Consider the following 26,519-nt stretch of genomic DNA (forward strand, 5'->3'; position numbering starts at 1 on the left):
CAAACAGTGATTGAATTCTTTAGCCTCCGGAGACTGGCGAGATTTTAGTTTGTGGTTTTGGGGTGTGGCTTTTCCTGCATTCCTGCGGTGAACTCAGATAAGTTACCTTTTCAGATTGAAATACAGTATGGGAAACTCCATTAGCAATAGTGCACATTTTTGCCAAGCACAAAATCCTCACACTTTGAAATCAAATTAAATTTTTGATGACTTTGTACAAAAGCTGAACAGCAAACTGAATTCCAAAATGGGAAATTAAAAAAAAAGAAACTGTTATTTCTTTTTAAAATGAACCAAAACCAGATATACAAACATGAAGCTTTGCTCTAAAGCTGTGGAAGGGGTTTATGCTCGTGCTGGAAGGAGGGTAAGAATTGTGGGTAAATTTCAAGGCACAAAACGGACTGTCAAGCAATTCAGGGAGGTTAAACATTTATCACAATGTACCAGGGAGACAAAAACGACCATCCACTGAAACTTACCCCTTCCTGGATTTGGGGGAGGATTGTTTTGGGAGCTGTTGCGTCGCACCATCACTTCACGTCAGCCACCGTCGATTTGCATTCTAGGTTCATGCGACTTTACACTGTCAGTAACAGATTTTTTTTCCCGGCTTAACTATGCAGTGCGCACGCTCAATGCTACGCGATTGTCTCTCCTGAAGGCCTGAGACCGTAAGTGCTTCTGTTGTTGTAAAAGGCTCTTTGAAAAAATATGAGCAGCCTTGGAAAATGTTATTATAGTGGTAATGAAGACCATGACAATTAAACGTGTAGTAAGTGCTTTTCAACGAGGAAAGAAAGCACTTTCCAGGACATACCACACATGACACATGTACATTTACTTGTGTATGCATGTACTGCATGTCATTACTACCCCTGATCAGCAGGCTTATATTCTTTCCTGCAGCAATCTTAACTCCCCATTCCATTACAGGCAGCTGTGTACGTGTAGCTGTCCTCATTTTTCTGCAAACCCATGACCAGCCCTTCTGAGCTGGGCAAACACAAGACAAGGGTGACACTGTATATGTAAGTACTGGGGATGGGAATGTACCGGTACGTTTAATTTGAAAAACATTTAGAAAACTCTCCTGTATCGTTTAAACGTTTAGTTCAACAATGCACATGGTCCAACCAATGTAAAAATGTACATTGATGTTGGGGCATTTAAAAACAAGCCATGGTTGTTTTAGAATCCTCTTTTTTTCAGAAAGTACATGGACGCCAAAAGGGAAAGAAACAGGCATCGTTTACAATAGAAATGAATGCCAGACTGCGTAAATCAAAACGTCAAACCTCTAAAAGGGACGGTTCCCTTTAAACGTTTGGGAAAATCTGGAAACGGATTTGGGACTTTTTTGTTTGAACATTTAAATGTGTGTCCCACCCTTAGCAAGTGCAAGCGTCCATTTTGGACTCTAGCCAAGTCTGTTTCCAGAGCATGAATTTAACTATGAACCTCACTGAAGCACTCTGCAGTATTGGCGTGCCAAGAGCATGTTTGTTTGAACTGAAATACACTTTTTTAAAACCGTTAACCTCTTCTACATGTAATTACAGTCCAACTTGCAGATAATTTTCTTAGAAAGCTTCTCCAACATGCACAAACTCCACCCAATGTGCATCTCGCCCATCGACCTGTACGTTAGTATTGTCATTTCATACAAATGTATGCAACACCAGACAGCTGACTGTACCAGTCAGCACCACAAGAGGGCACCATTCTCCGGCTGGAGCTCGCTCACTTCTTGGGAAGGAGTATAAATTTCTCACTTGTGTCAGGTCACACTACGCAAAATCGGCAGAATGTCAAGAGCTTTGCTTTTTATTCTTGGAGGAGATCTGCTCCTTTCATTGACCACTGTACATGAACATGTAAGTTCTTTGTCTCATCTACGTACCCATGCAACTGTTTTAATATTTGATACACTGTACCGATTATAAACACAACAAAATTTATTTTTCTACCAAATATTAATGAATTCTCTGTGACAGTGTTTCTGGGACAGAATGACATGAGTTCTGCTTTGTGACCTTTGACATGCAGCACTATGCAAATTTCTAACTCTAAAATGCTGACGGACAAATGTGCACATAGATATGCACCCGTGACTGATGCCACTCTAGAACAGTCTCGTGAGATGCGTGACAACTGATGATGTGTCACAGTGTTTGCCTCGGTGCTTGTGCGAGCATCTTTTTGTAAGTTGGTGCTGGGATGTTTTTTTAAGACAAATTGTACAGGAGGATGGAAAAAAAAAGTAAAGAAAAGTATTTCTTGAGGCCAAAAGAAAAACAACTAATGGTCTTCAAGTGGGAGGGAAGAAAACCGAAAATCTAAGCTCACAGAATTGAAATCAGAGACTCCGCTGTCGGTTGGACAGCAGAGCAAAAAGATATTTTTTTTTGCTTATATGAGTCAACTACATGTATTAGTTGGTGGATCCAAGAGTTCTAAAAAAATTTTTTTTTTCTTTTCCAGTTTTGAATCCAGAAGGTCGGCAGGTCCAAGCATCAACTTAAAAAAACTCTCGCCTTGGTGGGATAGAGTGGGGGGGGGGTCATCACGTGTGGTCTACATGGCTTTCATGCGCTTTGAGCATTGAAAATTGTGGATGTATGATTTATACATGTATTTCAATCACAAGAAAGTTTAAGGCACAATTTTACCATTTCCAGCAGCGGAAGATATATACCAGAATAATTGCCTTCAGGAAATCTCATATACTTATGAAAGCAGTGTATGGCGATTAGATACACGTATCCACTGACGACCCCTAATCTATCCCAAGCACTGCAGTCAACACTGTGACACATCACTGGGCGATTGTGTGATTCCACTGGGCACTGTGCATACACTATTGAGGGCGCTGTTGATGGAGGGTGTGCATACCAAAACCAACACCCCATCATACGTGTACATGTACGTGTTCGCGGGCCCTTCTGCACATCTACCGGTGCCGCAGGCAACAAATTAAGAATCATGGCAAATTCGGTCTTGCTGTTGATCTGTGCAGTCTGCGTATGTGCCAGAAGAACCGTATCATATAATGGCAGAGTTCGGGTGGCTTGTTCTCGTATGCTCACACACAGCTTTATTTGTTGTTCGTTGGTCGGCCGCTAGAATGCCGGGAGAGTACAACCGCTGACTCTCCTTGTAGTTAGTGGCGGCATCCATGTACATGTACGTTCTTCGAGGGTTAATGTTTGGATAAGTGGGCTGAATTCTTTTTTATTTGAAAAGGACCACGAGTTTTTCCGTGCGTTCCTGTACAACCAAGGAAGTGGTCTGTGATCCTGTTCCGAGAACAGTGTTCTTGGGTCGAGTTCCCGCCGTTCGAGCGCGTGAACAAAGAAACCCGCGTCAAGAACACGTCACCTGAACTCAAAGCTGAAGTGCCTTCAAGCGTCCTCGCTGAGTTCTTGCCAATGAAGTGCACTTGAATGCACACGTATAATTTTAGCTCACAGCAAATGATTTAACGTGTGCTACAGTATCGCAATCTGTGGGTCTCTATAACTAGTGAATCTACATTCTATGAGCACGTCCGACCAAGAGCCATATGGTGGTTTGCCACATGTTGAATATGTGATATACCAGTACATGTATATATATATGCCTCTGAGTGCATTTTGTCAGGAAGCATCCTCAAATGCCCCCAAACAACGTGGAGTATTAAAGCTAATGCAGCATTCTTTCTGAACAGATCCTGAAGCAACTGCGATGTTCTGAGGTCATTCAGAGATTTCACACTAACAACTCTGATGTAGATCCCGTTTTACAGTACAATGTTAACTGACTTCAGAGTACACATATACATGTAAATAGCATCTGGCCAAACTATGGCAAAACTTCACTGCAAAACAGCCACACTAGGTTCCCTGGTTCCCTCCTGATAAACAGTTACTACATGTAGCTCAGTGTGCATAAAGCTAAATGTACATGTACCAACAATCACACAGCCAACCACAGTATAAACCCTATTATAGTTTGACCACCGTTCATGAAAATTTGTCATGTATGGCTCTTAATCGGACTTGCCTTCAAACAGTTAGGTATGGTGGAAAAAAAACGCAAGAATCATGGCAAGCTCGTGTGCACAGTTAATGATGAGTTTTGAGGTTAAATGATCAATTAGTTCACACTCTACCTTTCTGACAAGCTTTCTGAAACTGTGTCAGTCGCCCTGAGATTGCTTTTTTGGCTAGGTCGAGAAGACAGGAAACAAGACGGGGTTAGAAGTGGTATGGGCACAGGTGAGGGAGATTGTCAGTGGTGGCAATTAACAGACTGAAAAAACAGGAGGGTTGGTGGGCGTTGAGGGCGATTGCCCCCTTTTGCCTTCACGCACCCTTCCCCTGTATCACCCCCACTGGTGGTCAGTGTCTACTGGGCCGGGCTTGGGGTGGGATTGGGTATGGTGGGGAGGGGGGTTACAGTGCCATGGTTACAATATCAAATAGGGATTTGTTAACGTACATGTACTTTCATACATACATTGTGTATACACTTGAGTACCTAGAGACTGTTGGTACTAGTAAAATCCTAGCATACCCTGTACAGTAATGGGAGACTTTTGAGATGTTTGGTGGTGGCAAACATCTGTTACTGGTTCTTCTGCACCATATACCGGTATCAAAAATGATGCAAACAATAGTGGATGGGCCAGGTGGGGAAAGCATGAATGTCTGCCGCCATCAAGTGTCTTAAAAGACTCCCATTGGGTAAAAAAAGTTTCAACATCTTCCGAATAGTGCTAGAGACAGCTCAAATACTGGGTTGCGTGTACATGTACGCTACACAGTTTGGGTATAACTTCCCTATACACGGAGCTTGTCTCATACTACTTGCACCTGGGGTAAATACATGAATACGGTGCGTGCTGTAGCGAACAAAGAATGACACATTATCCTGAAAAAGCAGAGAAATCAGGCATGCAACTTGGACTTTGGCCAAAAACGAGGAAATTCCAATCTTTATAAGACTTTGTACAGTGTTTTTTCAATTTTCACTGGCAAGAGTGTGAAGTGAAACATGAGGAAATCAGCTGATCCAAGGAGAAGTTGCATACCTGAGTAATGACCAATCCAGGTCAGAAGCTGCCGGACATGTGGTCACAGTGAATGAAAACTGAGGATAGTGGGTGGTTTTTTTGTATAATTTACAGGTTCAAATTCAGTCAACTCTTCACAGAGTGTGCGAATTGAATCACCAAAAATTGAGTCATACTTGTTGATTTTTCAATGATATCAGAAATCATAAAACTGCAACCCAAGCACAAGTGTAACCTGTTCATATGTAGGTAATCTTACTTTAGTAAAAATGTGATCTACAGTGTACTTGTATGTACGTGTAATTTCAATATACATAGCACTTCTACGGTGTACATGCACTGTTCTTGCACTGGCCCCACATGCCCAACAGATGGCAGCAAACAAGGCCTCCATGCTTTCAGTGTAACGTGAGCACTCGTCTCTATACACTGGATAGGCAGCACGGCAGTAACTGCCAGCGTGAATTGACGTGACTGCGCAGCCATCTTAGGATATTCAATACAATGGCCTCCAACTTCAGTCCATTCACTAAAGTGCATTTATGCACGGCGCTAAAGCCCGTGACTTGGAAAATGTCATTGTATTGAACAGCCTAAGATGGCCGAGCAGTCGCTTCAATTCGCAGAGCAGAGTTGCCTATCCAGTGTATAGAGATCAGTGAGTGTGGGGGGTGTAAACCATGTAATATACAGGCTATGTGCCATTAGCGGGTTTTCAAGAATGTACATGTACACGTATGCATGTACAGTGCATGTCGTGCAGCTTTTTCATGGGTTTCACATCCCACGGTAAAACGTACTGCATGCATGCATGTGATTGTCATTGGCGGTAGAAGGGGGGAGGGTCAGTGGCCTCCCACTTTTTCAGCTGGGGGCATGCCCTATAACGGGCCGGACCTTAATAATGGATGTCTGATGGTCTCACGACTGACTTCCTCCCACTCTGAAAATCATTCTGCTGCTGTCGGTACCTGTTTCTTTTCACACACATACACAAACAGTCACACTGCAGGCTCTGCACTCCTTCCCAAACTGTCCTCAGTTTGGGGACCCCCCTGATAATGCTGTGTACGGTTTTCATTATCCTGTAACCATGGCAACAGGAGTTGTGGGATATCAGGGGACAAGGGGGGTCAGGGAGGGAGGAAGTGACTGATGATACCGGTGAGAATTGAGATGATGAAGTCAAGGTGATAGAACCAGCCCAGCTGTCAAACTGCTGTGGATCGTGAGGAAACGAGACAGGCTATTAGACTGTCTGAACTCCCAACGAAGCGACAGTGAGGTGTCTGTATCTTATAAAATGAATCAACTGTCAAATCTGCATGCCTGGGAAGAACGCCATGGATCAGTGAAGCTATTACTTGAAGCAATATGTTAGCTGCAACAGGTTTCTTGTCTTTCTGCCTGGGGTAATGTACACATTTTGCACTCTCCGAGCGCTCTTCTGAAAAACTTCTCATTTTGTTTTTTTGTTTCAAAAATCCAACAACGGAGTTACATGTACCGGTAGTTAAAAACTAAGGGGGGTATGCATGTGTTACATAAGACATTGGAAAAAGGTAGAAACATTCATGCTGTTCCATACATCAGGGACAGGTGTTAATTAGCTAGTCAGCTGTAATAGATTGACAGACAGTATTTTGTAAGTCCAGCCAAACCAAGCGCCAGCCAAACCACTTAGCGCCGGGTGACCCCATATGGGGCACATTCTTCTGATCCACACAGCCGGGCGGCCTTATTTGGGGACAGGAATGACTGCTATGAGTCACCATAGGCTGTAATCTGCCTATTGTGAAGTACAATGGCATGAAGGACCGCAGCGCTCTCGGCCAGCCTGGCCGACGAACTTATCGCTCAGCCTGCCCATTGTTTGTCGTTCCTGGCAGGGCTGAGGGCGAACAAAGAAGCCGTTATGTAACACCATAATAAACATAACAGTGGCGTTTTTTAAATAAAATTATGGTGAATACGAATGTCAAAATCAAAATGCACCGCCCGGCAGCCTGTAATTCAAAAGAGTTTTTTACCCGGTGATAAGTGATTAACAACACCTTAATCAGGTGATTGATAGCAACCACCCTAGACCCGATCAATCAATTTAATGACAAATCCAAGATTAACCAGCAGCCAGACAAATCGATCATATCGTGTTTATTTCATGTTTTTATCTGGGAACCATGTCAATAACGTGGTAAGACTTTTCTCCTTGACTGGGAATTGACTCTTCGGAAGTGACAGGTCACCGCATGTTCATATACACGCTTGTACATAGTCTCATGAGTGCCAGAACATGTGTCTATTCCCCCAGGCTGGAACATCAAGTATGATACACTGAATCACCCATCGAAACAGCAACATGCATCAACTACAATTATGCGTGCTTTGTGGCATAAAGATTCCAGAGTGTTGCTGTGCTCCGGGGTTGAACTGTTGAACCCTTGTCACCACTATTACGGAAATGTGATGCAAGGAATGTACAACAAAATACAAGGCCGGTTAGGGGCTGAATGATGAACCGGGAGTTTCTGATTGTGGCTAGGGCTAAGGCTTACTGTCCTGTTGTGTATTCAGTAATAGGCCACAGCCAGAGAAATAAGGCCTATGTTAGACACGTTAAAACATGTGATGGAATGTGGATTATTCCAGTCTTAAACAATACAAGTAAACCAACATACATGTACACGCATCACAAAACCACAGAGACAATACACAAACATTTCAAATCTACATGAACTACACGTACGCACATTGCTCAAACACAGCCTTGTACCCCATTTTCGTCTACACTTTACGTGTGTAACGAACATGTAACAGTACAAATCTTATGCTTTGGAAGACACTATCAAGCACGGAGAAATGTTTACGGTGTTTCCGATTTCTTTGCAATTGATCCCGATTCCTAGTCTGGAATCCCAATTCCATTTGGAATTGACTCCATAGTTCCCTTTCATAATGGAAAAAAACAAAGCTACAGTTGGATTCTGTGTATGCAATCTCTCTTAAACAATGGAATACACCTGTCAAAATGCAAGAAGAAAGACATGCCCTTACTCTGTCACACACCAGATGGTACTGTGTTTAAAAACCTCTTCAGAACGCGCTCAATATTATTGGGTGCTGTCTGGACTTGAGTCTTTAAGAACAAAAATTGTATCTGCAGGGTATTGACTTCTCAGTAAAATAAAACTGGATTCATAATTACAATTTCAACTTTGCAATCAGCTTTTGATGTTAGTTTCTATACACTACAAGTTCAATATCATGAAAGCAGATGGACAATGAGCTTCTTTCTATCTTACCTTTGTTGCTCTCCATGTCGTCTTGGGTCAGGCTGATGTTCCTGCTGATTCGCTTACGTTCGTGCTTCTCCTCTGCCGCCGCCTCTCCGTTCACCTCCGGCTCCGCCTCCTCCTGGGGCAAGCCGACTGCCAATTCCTCTGTCGTCACCTGAGGAAACGGAGAGGAGCAAGAGTTTACTCATAAATAACGCTCCTCTGAAATATGCCGGCATTTGCACTTTAACGAAGCCATGGCTATGATAGAGAGCTAATGTACATGTAGGCATGCTCTAAACACTGATTCCCCAACTGTGTTCAAGGTGCATTGCAGTATGAGATGTAAGACACTTGGGCGACCACAGGCATGGTCATGCTGGAAATCCAGACAGAAAAATCACACATTAGTGCAATGTCGCGCATCAGTTCTTCACTCCATCCGTAATATGGAGTGACAGAGCACAAAGGCTCTGTTAAATTTGCAACTCCATTCAATGAGACGGATGTTCGAGCACATATGCTCGTTTTGCCGTATTGTCACATTGCTGTGTTGCTTCACACGTACGGTACACTTTGCCCATTTTTGAAGAAACTTATATTCCGGCACCTTTCATTCACTCTGATCTGTTATCATTGCTGTTGCCTTCCGGGAATTAGTCAAAGATGGCTAGAGGCTAGCGTAAAATTTAAAAGTCCACTGACCCCCAAGTCGGTATTTTTTCCCAATTAAGCACTCCTTCCATGTAGGGTGACCCATGGACAATGAAGGCAGGTGCTGGATTGCTACGAGTGCACGTACATGTACAGTGCATATACCTCCTTCTGAATAGTCATCATGCACACGAGTGAATTATGCCGCTCGCTTGTTTAACAAGGCATGCAAGCTAAAATGTGACTCAGTGCGACCTGCCCGGTCAGGGATTGGTCCGCTGAGGGAAACATGAAGGACAGGTTGGGATATGACAAATAAATGTATGGAAATAATGCCCCTGGATAATTTCGTTGGTAACAGACTGATATACTGGAAGGATTTTCACAATTAATCCTGTTCTATCAAATTGCGGTGGCAGTAAGTTAGGGCCTTAAACTCTTAATGCTTTTTGTTCCTTGGAAATGCCCCTCTATCAAAGAGATTTCTTTTGAAATTTGGGCGTTGCCAGGATCAGGTAAAGCCATGTGTTGCCATGGTAATAGACTGACAACTCTACAACTTGCCTTTTCATGGAGTAATGTGAAATAAAAACTCCATTTAGTTCACAATCAAAAGTAATCATAGATGAAACACTGGTACATGTACATGTATGTTGTGAAGAAGGATCTTGCTACCCTAGTATCTGTTAATCTTGGTAGTTTTCCAACATCGCTGCCTCCACAACAGTGCGCAGCATGATTGCTTTCTGTGAAACAAATTTTGACCATCAGGATGACTTCAACTTTTTTTAAATTTCAATTGAGTGTGTAAAATATTACGTGTAAAAATAAACAATAATAAAAATGAAGTTTATGGGAGAAAACCATGAGTTCCAGTTACTATTTCTAGTCAAACTGTTAGAGTGCTAATTCATTGGAAGTGTACCGGTACATTTTACAGGTCTTCCAAACCACATGGGTCAAGCGTAAAAAATACAAAATAAAAATATATAAACTAGATAAACACCGTGTCATATATAACCCTGATGCTCTGAACTTTGCATTTTCTTGCAGTTTAATTAAAGAATTAGGGGTTATAACAGCGCCCTCTTGCATTCAGGCGCACGGCCAGTGGGCTCTTACCTTTGATGCTGCGATTTCTTCTTCCAACACTGGCTCCTCTGTCTGCATATCCTCCTCTGTCCCCTCCTCGATCAGGACGTAAGCTTCGCTCTCATTGGACACTCTGGCCACGTCGGGTTCGCTCATCATGTACTCCTTGATCAACTGCGACAGGAGGAAAGAAGCAAGGATAAGAATGCCGGCCATGAGGTCCCCTGTCGATGTCACGTGTCAGCTCATTAGCTCTCATAGGAAGCAATCATGTTGGCGTTCTAGATATGGACGATCCCAAAGTCCCAGCCCAATGCTGGGGTTTTGTTGTAATTCACTTATTTGGTAAGCGCGACAACAATGGAGATCTTCACAGAGATTTGCATGAACTGAGTGCTCCAATCCATATGTTTAGGTACAGCTTTGGTTTAAAGTGTACTGTTGACTCGTGCTTCAAGTTACTTGCAAGAAAGACCACAGTGCACATCTGTGGACTTTGTACAATGGGTAAAGATACAGTACATATTCACCTGTACGAAAGTCAACTCACGAAGTTCACTGTATGTTGGAGGTTTTAAAAATGAACCATTATTTTCAGTTGTAGGTTCTTTTAGGAACAAACGTAATGTCTACAGTCAAATAAGCCAGGTGCTGCCATTGAAGTGATAGCCTTCATTGGACCCTTGCACAGTCTGGATCGAAGTACCAGACCAAGATGGCAGAAGTATGAAAATCCTATTAAACTTGTGCTCATATAACCAAATAACAAATTCATCTCTTAGTCTGGTATCCACAAGAGTTGCACAAGATCTTCACATTCCACATGTAAATTAGACTCTGACAAGTCAGTTTACATGTTGAAAACCAATCACTGGCAACAATTCCATCTAACACCATCTGTTCAGCTGTAGATGTAACCTTGAAATAAAATCAATTCAAGCTGAACATTTTTCCCACGCACAGAACAAGTAAGAATGCCAGAAGAAACCACTGCCTGAGGGCTCCTTTGAGAATGATGCACTGAGGTCCAAAGTTCATCAACGAGTCCTTCATGCACTTGTCTTGAGATAGGGGCCACTTTGAAGGAACCTATCACACAAGCAGTCCGGGGAAGCATTAAGATGATTGTTTAGTGCAGGGATGTCCAATAGGCCACTCTAGAAAATGCTGAATACTGCTTCCACAGGCCACAATGAGCATTTTCAGATCTGTCAAATTTCTCTCAAGAGGATCATTTTACAAGAATCCACTTCTCAAGCTGCCCAATTCACTAATGGGCAAACTGTTACATGTACATCTCCCTGGAATTCTCACTCTCGATCTCCATCACCTGTGTAATTCACATGCACTGCGGGGAGAAGCACCTCCTGCTGCTCCATGGGTTATAGCAACTCACATCTTTCTTTTTTTTTTTAATTTAAAATGTCGGGTCTGTTTCTGATGCTGTCACGTCTTCACTCATTTACAGATTAGAGTCCCAGGGTGCACAGCTGTGAAGGAATTCCGAGTCAGTAGCTAGGCAACCAGTGTCCATGGCAACCAAGTCCAGAGTGATATTAAGTAACTGCAGGTGTCTATCAAATACTGCTGCAGTGCATTAATGGCAAGTGACATGACAGCAGTCTGATGCCAGGGATATGCAGAAAAGTCTTTATGCTAACACAGCATAACTATACTTTGAGAATGAGACAAAATGGCCACTGTGACAGCCTGCCTACACAGAGAAAATTTCCTACCTGCAGCTCGTTTCTGGTTTTTCCAGCGCACTGATTCACAACAATAGGGCAATCCTGCACGCAGGATTTGTATCCGACACGTGCGTGCATTTATCAAAACAAGGCGCAATTGATAAATCAAGGGGACTTGAAACAACGAAGGGAAACAACCTCCAAGGTACATGTATTTATCTGAGATTTATCTGAGAAACAGGATACAAGGTGTAGGGACATCCTGCAGTAGAGGGATGTGTGCCAGGGCCGGGTCTTTCTTACGTCCTGTGGACGTCTCTGGGCCAAGTTATTTCTCACAGAAAGTCGCTGAAATCATGTTGGTTAGCTTGACAAACTGAGTGCAAATCTGCTTAAATGTGTGAAGCACAAACGGTAGCGTCTGTGGTTTGTTTATAATACCTGCATGGACAAGAAGCGATAAACCATGGACTGCTTCATTAACCCTAACACTCCTCAATCCTTCACCTGTCGAAGGACTGAGGAGTGTTAGGGTTAAAACACACAAGATGGCTTCTTCCTAAAAATGTAATAATTACACAGACACTCCAGAAACCTTCCCCATTGAAGGATTTAAGACTGTAAGGGTCAAAATGAAAAAGTGGTACGTAGAGATTAGACAAATTCTTTTCAATCTTAGTATATAGAGCTGCATGGACAGAAAGTATGTATGTCATGTACGCATTGCTTGTACATAAACATGACATGCATATCGGTACACATTTACACCTGCTCAGAGTTGGTGTGTGTGTATCTTAGTCCAATAACTCATTCACTGTGCACTGCCTCTTTGACAACTTGTCCATCTGCTATAACCCTTACAACTATTACAATTCCTCAATACATATTCATGAGGGATCGCCAAACTCTCATTGGCACATTCACGGTCACGCGTCAGTCGCTATTTTTGCTCGGGGAACTAACATTTGACTGTCCAACCTCAAACCGCGACATGGGTAACTGCAGAAATTAGGGGTCGATTTTTTTTTTCGTTTCCCTTGTCACATCTGACACATGATTTTGTAACTTCACAACACATATTTTCTAACTTTCAAGAGTGATGAATTAAAGCAAATGACCTGCCAAACAAATAGTCATAGTTTGAAACCAATTCCGGCAAAATTTCCATGTCAAATAACAAAGGTCAGATGTAACGGGGAGAGAAAAATGTAGTACCAGTATACTGTCTGCACCTGGACTTTTGTTAGAACTACACGTACCAGTACCTATACATGCACATGAACATGTATGTCCACCAGCATGTGCAAAGGTGGGTGCTTACACTAGTGCAACTGTTCCCTTTTTGGGCGTTTCAATTCTTTTAATCTCGGTGCGAAATGGGCCAAGACCATTCAGCCATGATTCACCACACATTAGGCTACTGTCCACTGAACAGGGGCTATCATGATTTCCAATTCAATTTCCTTTGTTTTCCAAGGCCAGGCATCATCTGCATAAAATGCAGACAAAAATATTGATACAAAGCCCAGTCTAATATTTACAAACTGTGTGACAACACACGATATGTTCCACATGTATACCATATGTTTCTAATTTACAAGGAGCCAGCATCTTACTATTCAATTTACAGGGCATGGTACTTGATCACATCTCAATGACCAGCACATCTATTCTACTAACCGTGCGCAATAGTCAGTTTATTGCATCTGATGTGTTCATATACACACAACCAAGGCTGCAGCTCATTTTGTCCACTAAATGCTACTAACTGCTGGTAGTTCCTTCAAAGTTTTCCACGGTGTTTACCTGTTTTAAACCTGCCAATACTCCTTCGTCATCGGAGCCATCATGGCTGACGCTCCTAGTTTTATCAGATCTTGATCCTGCATCATGCTTCACCATATCAAAGTATTCAATTTCTACTTTTCTGCTGTTGGATGTCTTCATGAAAAAAAAAATCCAAACTCCCGAACTTCTCGGTCTGCTGATGAGTAAAACTTGGTCAGGAACTCCTACTCAGAGTCCAGGCTTCAATCCGGGAAGATCTATCCTCGCAACTCCCAAATTCAAAGTTAATGTGCAACAAACCTTGCTGGCAGAGGTATTAGAGAAAGTCGCCGTCCGAACAATATGGCAGAGGTAGGCCTGGATCAAACCGGTTCCCCAAACTGAAACCTGTGCAGACAAAGTCACACACCCACTCTGAATTGGGCTTAGCCCTGACTGCCTCAATGTGTGTCAGCCAAATAGCTTTCAGCAACCATGTTCCACCTGAGCAGAGCTATTGTCCTCAGACAATAACAGATCTGGGGGGGTGTTAGCCTGGGCCCTCCCAATGCCACAGCAGAGCTCCTGGAAAGTGCAACCACCAAAGGCTACATGAACCTCTGCCTGGCACACAATGGGGGTTCTAAGCGGAGAGCTTCTCAGTCTCTGAGCTCCGGGACAATAAAAGACAGCCTTCAGTGTTAAATCCTGAATTTGCTTGGCTCTTTGCTCACTGTGTGGAGTCTTATCAACAATCCCCCTTTTCAATAAAATCTGGGGACAGACAAGGACATTTATGCCCCTTTAGAATGAAAGAGTTTGTTTATCGATGCACACTGGGCTGTTGTACATGTCTTTACCAATATACATGTATAGCAATCTTTCAAATTTGCTGAGGGACGCTACAGCCATTGATTACAGTCATAATGCTGCTTTTCTTGTTATTGTGCAAGAGGTTTGTCAGAACCAAGTCTATGTTGACAAAACTCAGATCACTAGGCTATTGAGGTGCTAAAGCAAACAGGTTCATACCCTAATAATACTGAGCTTTCTCAATAAGGTCCAATCGTGGCAATCGTGACAAACTACTGTACGAGATGAATCTGCATGTATTGTGCGCAAATGCCAAAGAAAACAAAATGAAAAAACAAGGACCTTCCTATTTTATTTACTCAACCACCGTGGAGGGACAAGAACGTTTTCTCCAACAGCGGTTGAGAGTGAGCATAATAGTTACAAAACAATCTATAGCGCCCAAGTGACCTGACTAGTACTGCAACTTCTGAAAGAATTATTACTGGGTAAGCGAAAATCACTTATCCGTTCAAAGCTCATTAATCACAGCTAGGACTGAGAAGGACTCCGGAACAAGAGCCCAAAAAGGCACTGACACTGGATTACACTCCAAGCAAACACTCGTCGGCAGGTGACAGAGTTCTGAAGACCCAAATTTTGACAATAATTGATCATGGTATGATCGGTGTTCTTCACGTGTAAGTTCTACAGTTTAAACACAGCGGGACAGATACAAATACTGACATGTGGGAGGGGAGGGGAGAGAAAGCCTTCCCCTGGGTCTCAGAGCCCACCTAGGGGACTCCAATTTTGCAGAGTTCAGGTCTAGTGCAATTCTGCGCATACATGTAAATCTACATTGCACAAAGTACAATGTGGAAGGTTCCTTTTCCATAGTACAGTGGAACGCCGCTATAACGAATACAACAGGGTCCATGCTAAATGTTCGGTACAGGGGTCTTTCAGTATAGCGAAATTAACTGCCGAATGTTTCGTTGCCATGGTGAATAGTGCCCTCTCGTGTCTAACTGAAGGGCACCCTCTTGTGATACTATGATTCGCTATTTTCGTGATGTTTTGCCGATGCATTTACGTTTGAGGTTTCTAGAAATGTATCTGTTAATTATTTTTTATTTTTTATTAAATCTTGAATTACAAACTTGATATTTAGTTTATCCTAAAAGTCATGAAGCTACCACTCAGGATCAATCTCTGATGCATGCTATGGCAAATCTCGGTTGATTTGCAACTGCATGATGTTCGGTAGGTTTTGTGCACAAAATACATGTATTGGGAGCCAAGGACAATGTTCGGTACAGCCGAATGTTCGGTATAGCGGTGTTCAGTATAGCGATATTCCACTGTAACTGCAAGCACTTTTTGGAAACTTTTCCATGAAGAAGTTTTTTTTGATCTGAGGTAAAATATTCCAGGATGTGAAATGTAGCACCCAGATTTTTTTTTTTCACTTGGCAGCCAGATTTTAAAACTTGGTGGCTAGTCCTTGAACGAGACAAGCAGAACTTATAGTGGTCTGCTGGGCTATTCACATGGGTTGAGAAACACTGGTTTGGGGTTGAGAAACACTGGTTTGGGGTTGAGAAACACTGGTTTGATGCTGCCCAATCAAATCATGTCTAATCTGTGACCCGCTCTGCAAAAGAGGGTATTAAGTCGTGTAATGCCTAAACATGTAATGGCCTGTTCTATTGGGAGAGGGCACCATTTCTTCAAAAATGTGATTTTTCCTTGAACGGCTTCTCTAATATTCATATTTTCAGAATTTGTGACTACAAACATGAATACTGATGATTAAAGATGAAAAATTGATCAGTCAGTAATCCTATATAGCATTATGTTTCCAAGCACTATATCGTATGAGCCTTTTCTTGAAAAGTGCTTTTATTGAATCCAAAAATGTGGATATACAAATGTCTATATATCTCTGGGAAAGCAGCGCACAACGGAGTCATTCATATCTCAGATTGTAGCTTTTGATGTGCAGAATCCTGCCATATCAACAACCTCATAACCTGAATCTGGCGACTTATTACCCATTTTTCTAGAGCCGGTCACACAATGGCAAATACAAGGAAATCAATCTCCAGGGGCTTAACAGAGAGACCACTCCCACCCCAAGGGTTTTGATTGAGTCACATGCAAAAGCAGGTGTTTGGTACAGCACTGGAACATTTCAACAGTGGAACATGTATTCCAGTACATTGGAAATTGTACTTTAAACAGCATGTGTTATACATTCACGTACACAGGTGCACTGAAACAGGAGTCACAGGACCATATGGCGCGGGTTGCTGCATGCAAGGTATTATTGTCAAGAAAAACATTTTATAGGAAAAAAAGTTGACTGATCTGTTAAACTGCTTAGGCAAAAAACAAACAAAAACAAACAAAAAAAGAACCAAAAGTTACACCTCCTGTTTCCCTACATACCTTATTTTGATGGCGTGACTCTCAAGTTTTTTTTGAGGGGGGGAGGAGTTTGAGAAAATGTGCAATTAGAAACAGATAAGCAAACAATTGCCTATTGCAATTTGAAAGTGGTGCCAAAAGGGTTAAATTGACTTATAAATATGCAAGAACGTAACTAATGCCCTTGGTGTCATCTGACACAAATGCCACCCAACCCCTCATTAAACCAGTCAGCTGACTGAAAAAAAATTCATTCCTACATGTACCTGTACAGGTCGACCCTGTTTTCAGATGCCGTGTATAAATGGAAACTACTGTAGTAATTTTTTTGGGGCCTTATCAAATGGCACGACCTGAAATACAAACATATTCAGCCTGAAATTGTTTAGTGAAGGACTGTTGGTGACAACTGTTCTGTTTGCTGAGAAACGGCCGTGAAGTACATGTGCACACGTCAGGGGCTAGCTAGGTCCTGGTAAGGCTCTCGTTGGGAGTTCAATGGGCAGGGGACACGTTATTGCTATTCTCTTTAATTTTCCCCACCACACTGGCCCAGGAGGGAGGGTTTGAATTTCTGATTTTATCCCCTCCCCTCTGGAATATGTATGAACACGAGCATGGAGAAATGAAAACTGTGGTCCGAGTATTCGTGTGCGTCTGTCAGACTCTCCATACTTCAATGAGAAGAGGGCCAGGGTTCCCTACGAAGATCCAAAAACCGAATTTCATGTCTTTTCAAGGACTTTCCAGAACTATTTCCATGGCATTTCAAACCATTTGTCAGAGTAAAAGTTATTTGGCATGAATTGGAAGATTGCCATAGCCACCACTATACAGGCTAAAAACTAAAAATGCTTCTCCTGTCCTGTCCTTACTAGGCAATGAAATCATTTTCCTCTCCTGCAACTTTTTTTTCTGGTGCAGAACAAGTAATTTGATTGAATGTGATTACACCCGCAATAACGACGGTTGTTTCCGGCAAACATGCACTACTACATGTATGGGTGTGGCACACGGCAGTGGTCAAAACCGGCTACCAGTGCGGCGGGAAACAAACCAGCACACGTGTATTGCAACATGGGCCTACATATACAGTCAAACCTTCTTTGGGATTTGGCAAATTACGTGATTATAACAGGAGCCTTGTATTGTCAGAATTGAAAAAAAAAACGAAAAGCAAAGGATTGGGAGCCCCAAATTTCCTTGTTTTAAGCAGAATCTTGTTTTTAGCTACTGGTAATGAGGTTGAAGAATTTAAGAAAGTCCAACGGTATTGCAAGGGTGGCGCGGATGTGTTGAAGCCGCACCGCCTGATCACTGGTGCCGCACGGAGGTGGATGCACATCCACTTTACACTGTACAACACAATAACCTGTTTGTGTAAACACGTCCAATTGGAAATGTTTGACACCTGGACTTTGAGTGATACCAGTGCCAATCACAGCACTCAGGAAGTGTAAAATAATTACACAGAATCTAACCTTTTTTACATTTCAACGACGACTTCTACGTGTGCCGTCATTCTCTAGCTATTCCCAGAGTGTGAAAAGACACTCTACAGGAACCCGCCATACTTCGGCCAAGTTGAATGCAGAAAATGTACATACGCCTAAGTGCATCTACACAATTGTAATATGCTTACATTATTACATGTCCGTGATCAGTATTTTGTTTAGAATTACAGAAAAAAAGGCACCATCTACGGTACTTACGCCTTGAAGGAAATCCATGGTGACTGCTATCACTAGGCAGATGTGTGTGTGAAGTAGTGCTGTGCAACCAGCAACAAGTACATGTAGAAGTTTTATGGCGATCGTGTCTGCACCGCGCCTGCATGTATGTGTATCTCAGAAGACCAGCAATACCAACGACAGCAGGTTGGCAAATATCAGACAGCCACTTTGCTGTCTGACTTTGTGAGTGCACAGAGCAATTGTGGGTCGGGCGGAGCGCACATCTGTGCACAGATCAAGTTTCAGTCGCCTTTGTTACTGTGAAGAGCATTAAGCAAACGACAACCAACCCTGGCATAGTTTGGTAGCTAATGTAACCAAAGTTGGACTGCCAGTGTGGACAAGTCATTACCATATGATATGAATCTGTCAATCGTGCCAAGAAGTGCACAAATGTTGGTAGCAGCAGTCCTCTGAAGTTTACTTCAAGAAGGCACCCCCCCACTTTTACTGGTGCCTCACGTGTATGTACATGTATCTCTACTGTAAAATTGTACCATGACTGAGTTACGTCTCAAAATTGCAAGGTTCGAACTTGGAATCTTCCATAGTTTGTAAACACATGTACATCTGCAAAATAAATTTCCACCCAATTAAACAGAAGGCTTGTTGACAGACATTTATGCCTGTACAGTGTACAGGTGTATTCCACTCTTCTGTTCTTCAATGGCTTGCTTTTACAGGGTTTATGTACAGGTATGCATTTCAGCTGGATAACAGTTTCCCACATTGTGAAGTACGTGTACAAGAACGTATACCTGCAAAACCCATCCTCCTACATGTGAGTGTGCGTACTGGTAGGCTTACATGTATATGTTTTAAAAGCCAATTAAGTCAGCAATATAAAGCACAAGACACATGTCCGTTGGCTGGGGGGGATCCGGACAAACTCCTCCCCCCCCCCTTTCCGCTTGCTTCTGAGTTGCGCTCGGTGTGGTTTAAGTAGATAGATATTTTAATATGATAATGTTGATACCATTTGCTCATCACCCAGTGCCCGATTCAGGGTGCTGGGTGACGAGCAGATTCATACAGGTACCAGGCCAATTTACGACATGCCGTGAATATTTATGTCCGAACCTCCTGGGCCATCACGTGAGCCTCACTTGACCAACATGCAGCTTGTTCGAAGTTGTGCTCAACATCACATTATGAAAGGCCTTTGTATGAAAACAATGTTCACAGCGCCAGAAGTTCCACTTTTGGGTTTGAAAACCCCCCTCCCCCCAATCTCTGGTCGGGCGACAGACCGGAGACAGTCTTAAAAAGCCAACAGAAGCTGCATCCGAATCTGTTGTCCAGAGCTAGGTCTAGGTCTTTACTTCACAATAGGCCTAGCCACAGCTCAGGAAGCCCATTTCGGACATGGCCAGAGATTCCAAATGAAAACAAAAAAATTAAGATGCGGTGGTGATATTTGGGTCAGTGGGAGTTTAGTTATGGGTGGCCGGGGTTCAGCGAGGTCAAAATAGTTCTGCTGTCCCGAATACATGGCACTAAAACAGCGTCAAGTAACGACATGTTTGAAATTTTGTGCAGTGAATTGTTAACTGGTTAAAAACACGAAGGGATCGATAGGTTACAAAATTTCTTTCCAAGGGGAAATGGCAACTTGCCCCCTCCCCCAACGGATTTTGGTTTGTTTTCATTTTGTTGCAAATGATACTTCATATATCATAGGCGAGTAGGCCAGAAAGCAATCTGTGTAATTTTTTAATTAAATATCAGCACCAAAACCCTAAGAAGACAACACCAACAAATAAAAGTAAGCATGTTGGGACGTGAGTCAGGCTTTGGACTTTTTTCACCTCCTAACACAATGTTGACTAAGACCGAAGCCTCCTTTACTTTGGAATTAGGCCCCCATGACACCAAAGCTAGATATGCCAATGGCTGTACAGTTGCATGCATTTATAAATTTCAGGTACTGTGTCCATTGAAGCTTTTTGCACCGCATTCAAACTACAAAAGACACATTTTCCTTTATTCCAAATTCACATTTCCACAAAATGTCTCCTTCTCCCCCTGCCCAGAAAAAAGATTAGACTCCCCCGTCCAAAAAGTGTAGTGGTAGGTCGAGAAACAAGAGTAGCTTTGTTTTTGTTTGGACCGGAAACCTTTTGCTGAAATCCTACCCTTGTGAATGCATCACAATTTCCAAATGTAGTTTGTGTGTGTGCTTGATTTGTCCAAACTGAATAAAATTCAGCATAAATAAGGCTTTTTTTTTACATGTAAACACTGTGATCTGTACATGGCATACATGTACACCCACACCTGTTTTACATACAAAGTGTGGACATTCCTTTGCTCTCCTGTGGTTAAGGAACCTTGAGGAAAATGCTCCGTTTTCTCGAACTAGGATCCTTTGAGCGGGATTTTTGATGATAATCTCCTGGACTGTTCCTCTTCATTTTGCCACAGATAACTTTGACCCCAAATTGCCTCGGAAACTGTTTTTTCAGAGGGGGGGAAACATTGTGTGGACGTGGGGCGTCCACACTACGCCATCCCACCCTACATTATGTGGACTTCTTTTGTGCAGAGGTCCACACTATGTAGGCCACGCCTGCACATTGTACCCACACATGAGCACATGTGCACTGTACATATAACTCTAAGTCTTTTACTTCCAGTTTCTAACAGTAACATTTTCACGATTTTCCGCTTTTAGCTTTTGCCAATTACCACAAAGTACATCCAACCCACATGATCCAACAACGTTCCAACCAAGTCACAGGTGCCCGGGGTTTCTGTTTTATCAACCTCTAAAAAAACACACCAGTGGTGACAATTTATTCAGGGCTGCAGCAGATGGCCAAACTGAAAGCAAGCATAAATGTATGGTAACGAAGCTGGCAATGCAGCACCCGTATTATGTTTCACATACGTGTTGATATCCATTGGCACTGGCGTGGTTTTTTTCCAGGGAGGGCAAAACATTCATCAGCCACAAACTGATAAATCATTAAAAGTCAAAGAGGTTAATTTCAAGTTTTTCTTTTCGAGCTTATTTGATGATTTTCGTCTCTTTTTAAAATTTTCTTTCGCTCTTTTCCAATTTTTGTCCCCTTTTAAAAACTTTTGGGGGAGGCTAGGGGGGCAAGCAAGCACCCCTCCTTGCCCCCTCGTGATGCCCATGTATAAACACCCCTCAAAGGGTACACACAGAAATGCAGTTACCACCACAGCAGCAGCGTTTTCTTGACAGTGACAGATTTGGGCTTCTTACACCAGGCACATGTAACTTTCCAAACTCCTGCTTGACTATAGGCTGGCTCAGGCCTCACACGAAAGCAAACCTGATTGGGAATTTGTAACGTCGGATCAAATATTTGCGCCACGAATTTGCAAAAGTTGAGCACATTTCAACTCGAGCGAAATTTCGCTGCCAGTATTGTAGGACATCAAATTCCCTTCCCTTTCGCATTCGCTCGGAGTATGAACTGGCCTTGAGGCATGCAGGGTATCTGTGGAGTGGGAATTACAGTACTCATGGATATATTGTATGTACAGTCTCAAATAAATTCCTTGGAGAGTGTGTTAACTTCTACACTAATGGTGACGAGTGAAGAAAACCTAAGGTCCACGGCAGATCTACATGCATGGGTGCTGTACATGTGTACTTTTCTTTTCCTTTTGTGTGAGCCTTCAGGAACTGATTAGATATTGTCCTTTATTTCTGTCCAAATCTTATGGTTTTTTTTATATGTGTGTGATGTTTCAACCTGCATATCCCGAGAAATGAAATAAATACATGTGAGTATATATTTCAGTGCATGTTTCAGTTTCACTTCAGGAAATGACAAACGGCTCGTTGAAAAATGAACCTTCGTCAGGAAGAGACAGACAGTGCTAAAGTAAAAATATACAGTAAACTGTATCAATGTAGGCCTACAAATTAACACCTGCAATAACCACAATACGAGTCAGAAAAAGACTGCTTTTCTGAAATGTGCCACACAGCGACCAGCAATTGTGCAACGTGTAATCCCACGTATGTGACCCACTCTGTAAAAATGAGTCACAAGTCGGCAGAGCCACTACGGAGTAAAATAGTCCTTCAGAATATTTTTGCAGAGTGTAAATCAATAGGAACCAACAGCATTTTTCAACATGGAGAATCCACTTTCATCAGGATACCAAACTGACCGATACATCAAAACAAAAAGCTTGATTCGCTCTTTTCAATACAAATAAACTCAAAACGTGGCTCTGGTGACTTATGACTCATTTTCACAGAGACGCTCAATACCGTGGTGTGCTGCAAACTGCTATGAAATAGTGATATTGCTTCTTGCTGAAGCCAAATGCTTAAAAAATTGCAATTTGATTGCAAGTTGGAACCAGGGTACAGTAACTGTAGACGCACAAACCATAAAACATGTGTTTCACATATGGTAAAGTAGCCAGTGATTTCCACAGATACCTAATGTGTACGGTTACGAAAAAAAGGCCTCTGGCATAAACAGAAAGGGGGGGGTGGTTGAGGAGGGATGTGCACGGCTGGAGGCCTCTCCTTTTTCTTTTATTATCATGAGAATGCAAGACATGTTTCTTGTCTTCTTCCCTGTTTATTCGAGTGCCTTTAAAACTAGTGTACATGTACATTCAATAATTTCACAGAAGTATGTTTTCAGCAAGGTGATAAGAAATGGATGCCTTGCTCATGATGTGTTTTTGAGTTTCATCTTTATTTTGGAAATCATTCCCGTTTTCGTCAACACAAGATCCAAGACCGACTCCCACGTTTGGCCAGGATTTCATTGATTCAGCAATCACACTTTTCTTTGTTCTGCATCACCGAAACTCACCAGCACGCAGGATCAAAGTTGGAAGGTGCCAGGGAGGGAATGCTCACAGCCCACGGTGACCTCTTGAAGAATGGACGATGAAAGCCACAATATATAGACACTTGGAGTTTGTTCGGATGTATTCCTCTGATAAACTACAAGTACAAAACAAGAAGCAAAAGATACAAAATAATGTCTTTTTGAAAAATCCAACTTCTGTTTTGTACACTTACGGATGAGCTCTCCCAAATACTTTCAAATGATGAAACTTTCCAAGAAATTGAGTTTCCTCTAACTTGTGTCAACCTACATGTGTATACGATCCTCCAAAGTCCATGATCTTCAAAGGAGTCAAGAAGGTGCCAAGCAAAATCGTCAGGACAATCTGGGCGGATCCCACATCATTCCATCATTTATTAGGAAATTCATGTACACACATATACATGCCGGTACATGAAGGTGAAACTTACAATTTAAGTGCCCATTCAATATACATGTACATATACCGGTACACGGGTAATTCCTGAAATGAGGGGTCCGAAGTGTTTCATTTTTGTGTCCCTGTTACATCTGACATTTGTTGACATGGAAATATCACCAAAATTGATTTCAAACTATTACTGTTTGTTTGGCAGGTGCTTTGCATTAATTCATCACTCTTGGGAAATTAGAAAACATGTCCTGAACTTACAAAATCATACGTAAAGATGTGACAGGGACGCAAAAAAAAAATATGGACCCCTAATTTCTGGAATTACCCACATGTAAAATCAGCTTTATGGAACTTACATTACAGGAATATTTGCATTGCAAAGCACTTTCCACACACCATCGGCATAGGTTCTTCAATTTGACAAAGTAAAAACCTGACAATCTAATAGCTTACAAGAGACAGGATCTCCGCTGAACAGGAAAGGAAAGTTGTAGCTTCTATAGCAAACGGCTGAATGGAGTAAACCCTAACACAAACCTATCGTTGACTTTTGATCCTGCTGCTCAAATCAAACAAGTTTTTTATTGAGCTCAGGTTTTTTTTATTTTGTTGTTATCGTTTGTTTGGCGGCGTGTAAACTGTGACATGTTGTGTTGCAGCAACTGTTTCATATCTACGTGGGTGACACACAACCCATGTCCTTCCATGGGCAGCCCGATAACTTTGTTTGCACTGACAAAACATTGTGCACACAGAGTACATTTGCCTGTAAGAAGGAACCGACCGCAATCAACTTTTATCAGCGCCAAATGAATCAAACTGGGCCCTATAACCATTTATGGGGGACATTTTCTGTGGGGCAAGCTACAGTGTTATCGGTCTCCGCCAACAAATAAAGTTTGAATCTCTGAATCGTCTTTTACAGCAGGTTTCCTGCAGGTTGACACTGCAGGGTGTGACCAGCTGGGGTTACGGCGGTTTTAATTCATCTCCCTGCAACCCCCCCTTCTCCTTTTAGTGCTCAAACCTCAACCGACACACTGATGAAAGGATTTTAGAGGAGAGAAAGAACAAATCTGCTATTGCAGTATACACACTAGAGATCCCAGCACTGAATATTTAATCAATTACTGAATATTCAAAATCTCTGAATTACATGTAAATGTATTATTCAAGTTTTCCAGAGTGAATTGGAAAATGATTTTAAAAAATGGATGCCACAACCGTAGCTACAGAGAGAGAAGATGAAGTCACTGACTTTTTATTTGTTCCAACCACTGTCAAATCTACTTCCTGCAAGTAGGTTACGTCCTCTTGTAAAAATGAACTACATGTAAATTTAAGTACCCTGTTTATTCCCAAAGGTCAAACTAGGTCTAACCTAGGTTATGTAAACTTAAGTACTCGATCAAATGGCCATACAAATATTTAAAAACACCATTATTTTAAGTGAATTAGCTGAAAGTCAACTTGTTGCGCTGATAAGGATTCAGCACCAGCGTGGCTTTGGCAGTCTTGACACGGCCTGAGCCACCAAGCAATGGATAGCTCCTCATTGCAGGGACCCTGCAGGGTCGCCCTAGTTCATCTTCTCACTTCCTGGCTCGTCCGTGCGTCAAACTCTCCCTGGTAAACACCGGAAATCCTAGCGGGTCTCCTGGCTTTATTCCAGTGCGTATCAACTGCGTAAAACAACATGTTCAAGCTGCTGGATGAGAAGCATCCGTAGATGATTTTAGCAACACCCCAAGATGTTTACAATGTTGCTCATCGGGAGGTTTTCGCCTGGGAGAGACCTGAGCATCTGATGGGCACCCTGTGAATTGTTTCAGAACTGTGCTTGGTCAATTCATTTAAAGGTGTGCAGCTTGAGGTCCTTGTTTTTCAACTAGAGACAAATTTAGATGAACTCCACCAGAGCGAGCTTGGATATTTTTTTTGGGGGGGGGAGATTTTTGAACCACACTGAAAACACAGAGTGGAAATGTGGGAAAAACCTGGAATAAAACTTACATCCTTGACACGAGGGTAAACTAACAGCATTGTAACTTGAACACCTAATCTTCGCGTCCCAAATGAAATCCTGTTTGTCCAGATTCGTGTCGTCACGCAAATGAAATCCTGTTTGTCCAGATCGGTGTCGTCACGCGACACGCGTCATCAGGGCTTTTAACAGCAGAGCATGGAGCGACGGGTGCGTTGAATGATGCAGCCATAATGCCCAATGAATAGTCTGTGTTGACAACCACATGCTGAGCAGGCTCTACCGGGTACATGGATTTGAAATGTCAGTGAAAGGCAAAATCCCAGACACCCCTCAACTTGCCATTTCCAGTACTCAGTGTTGAATGTCCAATAAATTAGCCCAGAAAAAAAAAAACCTGGCATACGGTGTATACACTGTACATGTACTGTACATGCAAACCGTACTGACTACTGAGCAAGTACATGTACATATTGCCTACCTGTTCAATTTCAGAATATACATGTACATGTACTCAGTGCATACATGTACATGTATGTTTTATGATGACAGTATGTATATTTAAATCTCTGGCTTAAATTGGCAAATGGAACCACAAAATTGGGCCATGCCAAAGGGGTGGTACACTCTCCCGGGGAATGAAAGATGGGGATTTAAAAAGTGATCGGCAACGGTCTAATTGGGAAGAGGGAACGGGAGAGAAAGACGACGATGCTAGACTCAAGCATGAACTTGGTGATGGAGAAGGTGACATTCGAGGCTGCAGCCTATGGGGAAGGAACGGTGGAATACACCAGAGGAAACCTGATGATAATGTCC

The 26,519-nt window shown here is 42.4% G+C and overlaps 1 protein-coding gene across 8 annotated transcripts in view; it reads right to left on the minus strand.

Annotated features, from left to right (window-relative positions):
- LOC110982353 (uncharacterized) overlaps positions 1-26,519 on the minus strand; it is an 85,988-nt gene that overhangs the window by 50,634 nt on the left and 8,835 nt on the right. The window contains exons 1-5 of one of the 8 annotated variants that reach the window (XM_087131333.1): positions 24,073-24,203; positions 23,305-23,438; positions 10,108-10,251; positions 8,359-8,506; positions 4,154-4,207 (exon numbers count right to left, since the gene is read on the minus strand). In XM_087131333.1, the coding sequence (XP_086987459.1) occupies positions 4,154-4,207; positions 8,359-8,506; positions 10,108-10,236 (331 nt within the window). In that variant the 5' untranslated portion in view covers positions 10,237-10,251; positions 23,305-23,438; positions 24,073-24,203. Of the gene's footprint in view, positions 1-4,153; positions 4,208-8,358; positions 8,507-9,036; positions 9,170-10,107; positions 10,252-13,571; positions 13,991-18,469; positions 18,688-23,304; positions 23,439-24,072; positions 24,204-26,519 lie in introns of those variants that run through there. The other 7 variants (XM_022240696.2, XM_022240695.2, XM_022240693.2 and 4 more) reach the window with 7 other exon arrangements.

This window comes from Acanthaster planci, linkage group LG21 (genome assembly GCF_054643075.1).
Source record: "Acanthaster planci isolate LZ-2023a linkage group LG21, COTS_SCS, whole genome shotgun sequence".
NCBI lineage: Eukaryota > Metazoa > Echinodermata > Asteroidea > Valvatida > Acanthasteridae > Acanthaster > Acanthaster planci.